Source organism: Sceloporus occidentalis, unplaced genomic scaffold (assembly GCF_023333645.1).
Source record: "Sceloporus occidentalis isolate IW3139 unplaced genomic scaffold, rSceOcc1.0.p SCAF_51, whole genome shotgun sequence".
Lineage (NCBI taxonomy): Eukaryota > Metazoa > Chordata > Lepidosauria > Squamata > Phrynosomatidae > Sceloporus > Sceloporus occidentalis.
Genome location: NW_028317031.1, coordinates 3763933 through 3774651, shown reverse-complemented (window position 1 = coordinate 3774651; position 10719 = coordinate 3763933). Strand labels below are relative to the sequence as shown.

General features: G+C 38.2%; 1 protein-coding gene and 1 non-coding gene across 2 annotated transcripts; both read left to right on the top strand.

Moving 5' to 3' along the window:
• Nucleotides 1–339: 339 nt before the first annotated feature.
• On the top strand, nucleotides 340–8368 carry LOC149288480 (protein zyg-11 homolog). Its single transcript, XM_089491656.1, has 14 exons — nucleotides 340–372; nucleotides 522–687; nucleotides 1127–1881; nucleotides 2635–2775; nucleotides 2862–3038; nucleotides 3406–3470; nucleotides 3945–4044; nucleotides 4331–4381; nucleotides 4600–4761; nucleotides 5814–5861; nucleotides 6597–6794; nucleotides 7109–7161; nucleotides 7661–7758; nucleotides 8187–8368. The coding sequence occupies exons 1-14, from the start codon at nucleotides 340–342 to the stop codon at nucleotides 8366–8368; spliced, it is 2229 nt and encodes a 742-aa protein (XP_089347782.1).
• On the top strand, nucleotides 5092–5226 carry LOC149288481 (small nucleolar RNA SNORA57). Its single transcript, XR_016277404.1, has one exon. It is a non-coding gene; the product is annotated as a small nucleolar RNA SNORA57 (small nucleolar RNA).
• Nucleotides 8369–10719: the final 2351 nt, after the last annotated feature.

Sequence of the window (10719 nt, the reverse complement as noted above, 5' to 3'; positions counted from 1 at the left end):
GAACCCTCAGTATTGTGTGCAGATGATTTGTGGTGGTGGGGGGGGAAATGAAAACATAAATTTTATCGAACACCTAAAACCAAGTATGCAATTAAGGTAAAGGTGATAATAACGAAAGGACTATGCTGAGAACAGAGCAAAAACAGAATAATAATAATTAAAAATATATATATTACCCTAGCACCGGAAGTAAAAAATACTTTGTTTTTTAATTTTAATATTTAAATTCATATATTTATTATATTAATGAAGTTACATTTCGGAATAGTCTCCTCCTGTATCAGTGCCTCTCAACCAATCAACAGTAACCAGCAACTCCGCAATAGGGTAGAGATAACAATGACACAGATCGTAAAAATATCTTTCTATAAGGTGGGCTTTCATTACGTAGATATCACCATGTAGATGTAGTTACTTTGAGTTTATTTAATGTACAGAACTGTAAAATATATAATTTGGGAAAGTGACCTCCATTAAAGGTGGGATAAATGTCTAACGTAATATCCATATTTTCCCCCCAGGAGGAATCCTCTCCACAATCCTTGCTGGATATCTCTCTCCATTATCTGAGCTCTCGGCTGGAAAAGTTCTGTTGGGAGCGGCAGGATGGCACCTACTGTCTGCACGATGCTGCGTTGTTTCCCCAAGAAGTGGCGGACCGGCTTCTGCAGACCATGGCAATACAAAGTAAGCCTTCTAATCGAATGCACAGCCGGGGATGAGTTTATCCCATCACTGTCTGTGTCTTTCTTCCTTCCATCAGGAGCTGCGAGGAGATCTTTTGAGGTCATTCAACAGCAGCTTTAAATCTAGTAGCTTTAAAGTAAAGGTCACTGCTGTAAATGTGTTGGAATTCTGGGAATTAGAAGCATGTTTAGAGCATTTTTATTAATAATATTTTTGTATTTGACATCCTATATCAGTTTGGTTTCTGTTAGGGGGTGACTTGGCATAAATAAACAATACAACTCTGACAATTCTTATTTGCTGTTAGGTGTTTATATACTTTTTCGATATGATATATAAATCTCACAATTTTTTTGTATTAGCACATATTCTGGGAAAAAAAAATCTTTCTTTTTCACATTGGAAGGTATAACTTTGTTTCCAACTTTCCCCTGTACAGGGCAGCTAAACGAGGTAACGGTGGGTATTTTCCGTGGGAACCAGCTACGCTTGAAAAGAGCCTGTATCCACAAGGCAAAGATCTCCGCGGTTGCTTTCCTAAGGGCTTTCTGCCACCATAAACTTGTTGAGCTGGATGCTACAGGGGTTAATGCTGATATTACCATAACCGATATCATAAGTGGCCTCAGTAGCAGTAAATGGATCAGAGAGAACCTTCAGTGTCTGGTGTTAAACTCGCTTACCTTGTCTCTGGAGGACCCTTACGAGAGATGCTTCAGCCGCTTGTCTGGTCTCCGTGCCCTGAGCATCACCAACGTTTTGTTCTACAATGAAGATCTAGCAGATGTTGCTTCCCTTCCTAGACTAGAAAGCCTGGACATCTCCAACACATCTGTAACTGACATTACTGCCCTCATAGGCTGCAAAGACAGGTTGAAATCTCTCACCATGCACCACCTGAAATGCTTGAAGATGACAACAACACAAATCCTTGATGTTCTCAAAGAACTGAAGCACCTTAATCACCTGGATATATCCGACGACAAACAATTCACTTCGGACATAGCGTGCCGTTTATTGGAGCAGAAGGACAGCCTGCTCAGTTTGGCTTCACTGGACATTTCTGGAAGGAAACATGTTACGGATAAGGCAGTGGAGGCCTTTATCAAGCAACGACCCCATGTGCAGTTTGTTGGTCTTCTCGCCACCGAGGCTGGGTATTCAGAGCTCCTGTCCGGGGAAGGAAGTGTCAAGGTGTGCCATGCTATCCTGTTTCATTAAAAGTTAGTTTTCTTTTAGCTTTCAATGTGCTTTTCCACCAAAAAAAACATCTGGGTAATATTTGGTAGCTAAACGCAGAATTAAAAGCATCACTTCTAATTCTGCAGAATGCCAAAACCTTTCCCAGGAGTAATTTATTTAGTGAAATCAAATTTTAGCTTTGTTCGTTTTTTTTTATCTTGGGCATAGCTAAGTGACGTGATGCAAATGCTTTCATAGGTTGCTGCTGTAGAAACTGGAAGTGAAAAAAGGAAAACAAAAAAAAAAAAAATACATTTACAAGTCTGCTAAGGAGCAGGTAATGCCTTGTCCAAGTGGAACAGCACCTTTCAGTGGGGGGTTGTGATCCTGTAGAGGATTATGTACGAACCCGACCAACTGGCCGTATCTTATACATTTCCTGTTTTTACACCTTTTGGTCAAATTAGCTGATTATAAATGTGTCTTTACGAAACCAAATTAGCGAAGATTATATTTTATTGGGCATAAAATGCATATTTGGGTTATCTAGGTGTTTTTATTTCTTTCCCTTTCTGAAGAATGCATACATTCTCGGAGTACTTTAAATCTGCGTTCTTCTTTAACACGGCTCTCAGAGGCAGTAATCTGTCCCTTTAACTGGTAGGATGCTTAGTTAATGTATTGCACCTTTAATTTGATGCAGTACTATTTTTTTATTATTATTATTTTGAAATTTTTTTTATTTATTTTTTTTGCCTTTTTTAGGTGTCCGGTGAAGCAAATCAAACACAAATTGCTGAGGCTCTTCGCCGGTACAGTGAACGCTCATTCTTTGTCCGCGAAGCTCTCTTCCATCTTTTTAGCCTAACTCATGTAATGGACAAAGCTAACCCAGAGATGCTAAAGGTAACTTTAACCCTAGAGGTCCATTTGTTATTAGGGTTGTGGATGTGCGGTGTTTGCTGATCATGTTACTTGTGCTTACTTTGCAGCTAGTGGTGATAGGTATGCGAAACCACCCTGCCAATTTGCCTGTACAGCTTGCGGCCAGCGCCTGTGTGTTTAATCTGACCAAACAAGATCTCGCAGCTGGAATGCCTGTGAAGCTTTTGGCTGATGTGACTCATTTGCTTTTAGAAGCTATGAAGCAGTTCCCCAACCACCAGCAGGTATGTCTTTACCCTCGAAGTCGTGAAGAAACAGCAGGGTAGTTCTTCAGCTTGCTTGTTAATCTTGTGACCTGGGTCGGGTCTTTTTTGAAAGTTTGTAGCATTAGCACACTTTATAGCCTTGCTTCCAGAGGTATTTTGGTGAATTCATTAAAGTGCAACCTACAGAGGTGGAAGAAATGAAGCCAACTTGAGCCTCAGGGCTCACAGAAATTCTTTTTGTACAATCCCTTGGGCTACTGGAATCTGGGCAGAAAAGCCTCTCACTACTGGCAGCTGCTATCAAGTGCCGTTATCTTTAACTTATTTCTAGGTGTTTGTAAAATGTATGAGATAATATATTTTTTCTAATATTTATGCATTGCAGTTGCAGAAAAATTGTCTGCTCTCCCTGTGCAGTGATCGAATCCTTCAGGATGTTCCATTTAACAGGTACATGAAACCTGCTATGGGACTTCATACCTCCTTAACATATTTAATTGCTACAGAACTGCCTCTTTATTGTCCTTATTAATACAGCAGCAAGGGATACTGTAGGGTAGAATATATTTTAGGCTCTGGTTATTTAAATTTGCATTTAAACTCGCCAACATCACTGGACTTTACAGAGACCGAAGGCACCCAAGGGAGCCTTTCTTGAGATTGTCTGAACAATGGATTGTTTAACTATGCGTTCTACATGGTCAGTAACTGTTTTATTACTAGAGATTTATTATGCTTTTGGCTCTTCATAGTCAAGTTGGCAAGTTAGTTCTTTTCCAGTTCACATCCCAGTGACTAAAAGCAGCCAATTCCCAGAATTGCTAGATTGCTGGTCCCCAAATCTTTGAGAAGTTTACCGCAGTCTAAAGACTGTTAATGGTGGTGCAGGGCAGGTAGTTATTCAAAGTGCTTGTTCTTCAACAGGTTTGATGCCGCAAAGCTTGTCATGCAGTGGCTGTGTAATCACGAAGACCAAAACATGCAGCGTATGGCTGTCGCCATCATTTCTATCCTAGCTGCTAAGGTTTGAATTCTATTCGGTATTTTTGTCCTCTAAGTACTTTTCTGTTGCTTCGTTGCTACAGAAAGTCCTGTCATTCTGTTTAAATATGACATGTGCTTCTTTACCCCTGGGTGCATGACATCTCTATCCTTTTGTTCATCTGTCCTTCCATGTTTTTTATTTTATTTATTACGGTTGACATTTAGGAATTTCGTATTAACAAAGGATTAAAATAATTTTTGCGTTACCAAGTAACTATTGGATTACTCGCTGCTTATCTGTTGTGATATTTCTGCTTCTTTGTTAGCTCTCCACTGAACAGACTGCACAGTTAGGAGCCGAGCTCTTTATTGTCCGGGTATGTATTGCTTGAACTTTTTTTGAATTTATTTGAACACAAATTTAAAATAACGTGGCTGCAACTGCACAGTGCATCTTTTCCACCCTATGGTCCCTGTTTTAAAATGTACGTTCTCCACTCTGACTTCTAATAGTGTTCTACATATGACAATCCCATATAAAAAGACAATAGCAGTCAGAGCACCGCTTGTGTTAACGCAAATATTTATTTCTAAGCAACTGCTACAGATTGTGAAACAGAAGACCGGCCAAAGCTTGGTGGACACCACATTGAAGTTCACCCTCAGTGCCTTGTGGAACCTTACTGATGAATCTCCAACCACCTGCAGACACTTCATCGAAAACCAAGGCCTGGAGCTATTCATGAAAGTGCTTGAGGTAGAGTCAGCCTCATCCCGGGTGTTAGTGCATACTACTAGTCACATTTGGTTGTCTGAAAGTGTTACAATGATGTAATGCTACCTTAACTTGACTTATCAAAGAGGAAAGTATTATTGCAGGGGTTTATCTACATCACAAAAAGCCATTAGTAGTGGTCAGGCCAAATCAGAAACAACCAATATGTTTCCTGCACTTGCAATAGACACATCCTCGAAGAAAATTGTCCACCAACAAATTTCCTGATAACCTGAGGTATACGTTAATACCTATACAATAAATATAGATCAAAAAAGAATTCATTTGTGTATTAAAACCCAATTCATCGCACCTCCTTTTCTTGGCACTCAGAGTGTTGCCCGTACCTCTGTGTGATATGTACGGAGGTAGATCATACCCGGTGTTATGTCTTCGGTGCTAGCTCGACGCCATGGGCTAGTTCTATCCTCAATCGCTGGGACACTTAAAAAAGAAGAAAAAAAAAACAAAAACATCAGCCCAAAAGAATAAATAAGCAAAGTTCATCAATAATTGTATATCATGGTCCCGTAGAGTTCATAAGTACCTCTGCAATACGCTAGTAAAAGTCCAAAGTGATAGTAAACCTATGCAGAGCTGTGTAATCAATCGATATGCAGTCCAAGGTTCACAAAAAGTCGATGCAAGATGTACGCTGCTCATTTCGATCTATATTTAGTTGCTGTAAACCCTTGAGGCAATTATGCGTATTGTTTGTGTTTGGTTTATATGCAGTCCTTCGATTGTGGAGGGACTGACATATTCATTGCATCACATATCTCTCCACAAATTGTTTGGGGGAGTTTTGTTTCACTTAAGCTGTGGAAGTTATGGGAGAAGTCTGACATCCAGGTTATAGAAGAAAGTTTTAGCTCTTTTGGCAGGTTTAATGCCGTTGTAATTGGCCATGAAAACTTTGTATAGTATATATACTATATTGTTTACAGGTCAAATGTATTTTCCTTCATATCATGTGGATGAAGGGTTGCTCTCTCGGTGTTATGTAACTGGCTTTCAATTCCTTCTGTCCTCAGACTTTTCCTTCAGAGTCCTCCATTCAGCAAAAAGTTCTGGGCCTGCTGGTAAGATCCTGGTTTTTCCTATAATATCACAGAAAGCATTGTTAGAGAATCCTCTTTTAACATTTTGATATTGAAAGTATTCTTTTTGTAGCTTGTTTTGTAATTGGGTGTCATGCAGATGTTATCTTTAAGCATAAAAAGAATAGAAATGCTTTGCCTGTTAACACGAGATACGTCCTGCAGATATAGAAGCCACAAATTCTGTATGCGTATGGTGAGAAAAAAGTGACACGGATGGGATCTAACAAGATTGTAACAGCTGTTACTAGGAAACTCCAACCCTATGCTCAAAGCTATGAATAAAGCAGGAGACATAAGCAAAAGAGCCATCCTCTATAACAGCATTTGGAAATGATATACCTGTGTCCTTATCTACATGTGTATCCCAGAACTCCAAAAGTGGCTTGGAAACTTTGTATTTTGTGAATTATATAGAGTGTTAAGCGTATTTTATTTTGCTGAGCTACTTTATACTTAACACATCTTGTTTTTCCACCACCAACAGCAGTGTCATTTTAATTGGTTTTTTTTTTAAATAAACTGTTATGAACAAATTCTCCTATTTATGTTTAATAGCACCCTTAATTCTAGTAAAATAGGTTTGGGGTTTTGGTGTAAGCATGATGGACAGTAAACATATTTTAATTGAGATATTTACGAACAGTCCCTCCCTTTATCTTGGCTTAACTTTATCCAAGTTTTTATTGGGGGGCATGACGTATGTTTCTTTTGCAGAATAACATCGCAGAGGTGAAGGAGCTGCATTCTGAGCTCATGTGGAAGGACTTCATTGACCAAATCAGCAAGCTGCTGCACAGTGTAGAAGTTGAGGTCAGCTACTTTGCTGCCGGAATCATTGCTCACCTTGTATCCCGGGGGGAAGAGACTTGGACATTAACTTCTAATCTAAGGAGCACTCTACTTGAACAGCTGGTTAGTATTGGGCCCCTAAATCATTTTCTGATACAGCTTGTGTGTTACACATGACATCAACTTTGTTCCCCATCTAACAAAACTCTAAAGGAACGATGAAAATTTTTTTAGACATTTTCCAACCACCAAAATAAATATCTGCTCTTTCCAACTCTCTGTATCCCTTCAGTTCTGTTATTACTCTGTAGCTCATCTCCTGCGTGTCTACTCTGTAAATTCTCCTTGGGTAGTAGACAGTCCTCACATTATCTGCTGTTAGCATTTGTTGGTGTTCCTGTTCCCCTAGGTGTAATTTAATTACCTTTATTTTCCAGCATTCTGCCATTCTCAGTTGGCCAACACCAGAGTGTGAGATGGTGGCTTACCGGTAAGGACTCCTCTGCAAAATCAGTTTATTTGGAATTTTCTTAACATGTTCTTGATTCCTGTATTTTTATTTTTTTGGTTTGTATCTGGAAGTATTATATTCTGCAGAGTGCCTTACTGCTTTGTAACTACATGCTGAGTACCAAACATTTAGTTTTATGACTCCAAAAAAAATAAAATTTTTACAATGGTCTGTAGTTACCAACAGTCTCGCAATGTACAGGGTGCTATACCATACAGTTTCTGACACCACTGGATCCATTGGGTACACCCTGGTGAGTTTGCTGTCCCATAGTTGTAAAGCAGTTATTCACGGATATGTGTGTGTGTGTGTGTGTGTGTGTATATATATATATATATATATATATATATATATATATATATATATATATATATATATATATGTGTTGGTGATCATGCCACGACTCGATTAGTTGAAAATATTATAGGGCTTTATATTATGGCCAGCTTTGTTTCACCTCCTATATATGTTTTTGCAGGTCCTTTAACCCATTTTTCCCACTCCTTGCGTGTTTTGCCACACCTGGCGTTCAGCTCTGGGCAGTGTGGGCCATGCAACACGTGTGCAGCAAAAACCGTATGTACTTTAAAAGTTTTGTGTATTTTTTCCTCTGCTTGTTTTTGGGACCTTTTTTAGCCAGTGCAAAAATATAAACGCGTTGTTTGGAAGTGTGCATTTACATACAAAGATAAATATAAAGTACTTTACCTTGCGGATATAATGTCATTTTCTTGTACCTGGTCTACAGCAAAACTTTAAATCAGCCAGAATCGGGGTGCACAGGTTTTCAGCACAGTCTCAAATGAGCCAAAGTGGCTTCCATTGATACTAACAGCCGTTTGTCAGAAAAGACTTTGCTGGGGTAAATGAGGATGATTAATGAGACCATATTGTAACCAGCTTAATATAGTCAACTTAATACCGTTTTATGCCCTGCTGGATGTTGATGTAATACCTCATTATGTACTTTGAGCGTTATGCCCTAATAAACTTTCTGTCCCCAGCTGTGCGGTATTGCAATATGCTGATTAAGGAGGGAGGCTTGGAGAAGCTGTACCTAATCAGAGATCACATGTGTGCCGACCCAGATGTCCTTAGGATCACCATTGCCATTCTGGACAACTTAGACAGGCATCTAACAAGGCATGGCAATGCACCCTGCCCAAAATCCGCTGCATTCAAGTAAACCGAGGCTGTGGCCTGGATCTGCACGATGTTTTGTGGATTGTGTAAATTTAAGGTTTGGGGGATTTTTGTGACGACTAAGTATCAGAGTGGATTTTGTTGCTTTTTGTGGTCAAACAGAGAGACATTATTCTGAAAAGAAAATAATCCAGTATTGTTTTCTACCACTTGGCATCGGTCCCTCGGTTGGATTGAGGATGATGCATGTGACCTGGCTGTAACTTCCGAATACCCCCTGGTTTTGTGCTTGTGCTGATCCCAGTAGTTTTTATTTTTTAGCGTGCTATGTTGGGCTTCAAGCGAACCTTATCAACTGGTTGGACTTAAATGACCATGTTCCTTCTATGAACTGCACTGGCATTTTAATCCTATCTTAATGTAACAGTGTTACCTGTATCGGAGTCTAGTACAATTTAAACAACCAGTCGAGCCTATGTACAAATACACCTTTGGTTAATTTGCTCTTGGCTGATGAACAGAAGATTCTAAAAATGGCATTGTTTAAAAAAAAAAAAAAAAATGCTTAACCTTAACAAAAAAGAATAGATTAATAAAACCTGCCTGGGTGTGTTGGCATCCGTTAATTCTGTTACTTATATACTCCATTTCATAGGCCAGTCCACATCTAAGATATTGTGATGCCCTGATGCCAACCTTGTAACGCAGTTTTTGTTTTTTTGTTTTGTTTGTTTTTTTCTTATGAAAGCTTTTAAAAGGTTTACAGAAACTTTTCCCTTGATCAGTTTTAAGAGTGAATAGTTTTGTGCTGTGTGTACTACAGGAAGGGGTTAAATGGTATGTATGATCCAAACCATCACGAATCTAAAGAATATTTCTGATATCTGTGAAAAGCCTGCAGACGTGCGATATTAATATGATAACCCCGTTTGCGACGCAGAATACAGTCTGTACGCTCCGCTAATGCCACAAATTAAACAAGTGTTTTTGTTTTTTAAATTTTTTATAATTCTTTTAAATCTTTGTATGGAAGGTCACAGAAAAAAACCCTGCGGCTTGAAAAAAAAAATCGTGCACAATAAATGTATTTAATCATCATTTGGCTAGCGTAATGGGCAGGTGGACATAATGCCGATGTTTTTAGGTTGTTGTAAATCTACAAATCTTAAAACCTCTGTGCGATGTAAAAAGTAGGAATTTACAGGTAGCAACTTCCAGCCTGCATCCAACTGCAAGTGCGTTCGTTTTCAAAAAGTATTACGTTTTTAAACTGGGCCGTTGTGCATTGGGCTGTCCACTCTTTTCTCTCTAATGGAGGTGATTATACTAAAATGTACTACTATATGGTTGCATTTGAGGAATGGTCACATGCACACATATTTGTACATATACCGCATTATATTTTTTCAAGGAAGGATAACTGTATAGTCTATAATATATTTAAAAAAAACAATCTCTAATCACATGCAGAAATCTCCTTAAATACCGTGAAAAGCTCTTTGTGAGTCTTTATCATTTATTTCTATTATCAAATTTTAACATGAGTTTCCAAAAATGTTTTCATTTTTATTAAGCTTGTATTTTCATAATAGTCATTTTCTTCTCGCTAGTTTCACAAGCATTGAGAAATTTGGTAAACTGTGAACCCCTGGCAGCTGTTTCCCCCTCCTTCGTTCAGATCACATTGTCATTCCTTATCGAATATAAAAAAAAAAAAAAAAAAGATTCACAGAGGCCGTTACATATACTTCAGAGGTGCTGTCTGTTTAATTATTACATTGTTTTTTTGTTTTTTTTTTATAACCAATTTTCTTTTCAATAGAGAGGAAGGGATACCATGTTTTCTCCAGTTTGCTAGTGGTATGCCTACCCTTTGGTTTTAATTAGTGTTATCTGGAATCTTCATGGCTACTTTTGATCTGTATAACTTAAAATTGTTAGCAACGGATCATCCTTTTGTGTGTTTGTTGTATAATATATTAAGAAACAATCAAATTGTGACACTTTGTGGATAATCTGCCATTTTGCTATCCCACAAGCCCTCTCTCAATTGTTCACATCGGGGTTAAAAACAATATATGGTATACATTCTCGTAGGATTTCTAACTTTTCCAAATAGACCCATAGGAATACAAACTGTTGTGAATTAACTTAACATGTATATATGTCAAGTATTCTGTATGTTTTAGAGATTTCTGAGTTTTAATGGTTATATTAGCAAAGAACTGTTGTCTATTTAACATTGTAAATTATTGCCACATAGATTTTTTTAGAGTATAAGACTATTATCAGAGATTTGTATTCATGTTTTCATTGTCTGATGGGTTTTCTCCCCCTAACATACAGTGATTGTTTAAAGTGTATTTTCCAATTGTTAATCTAGGATTGTGGGAC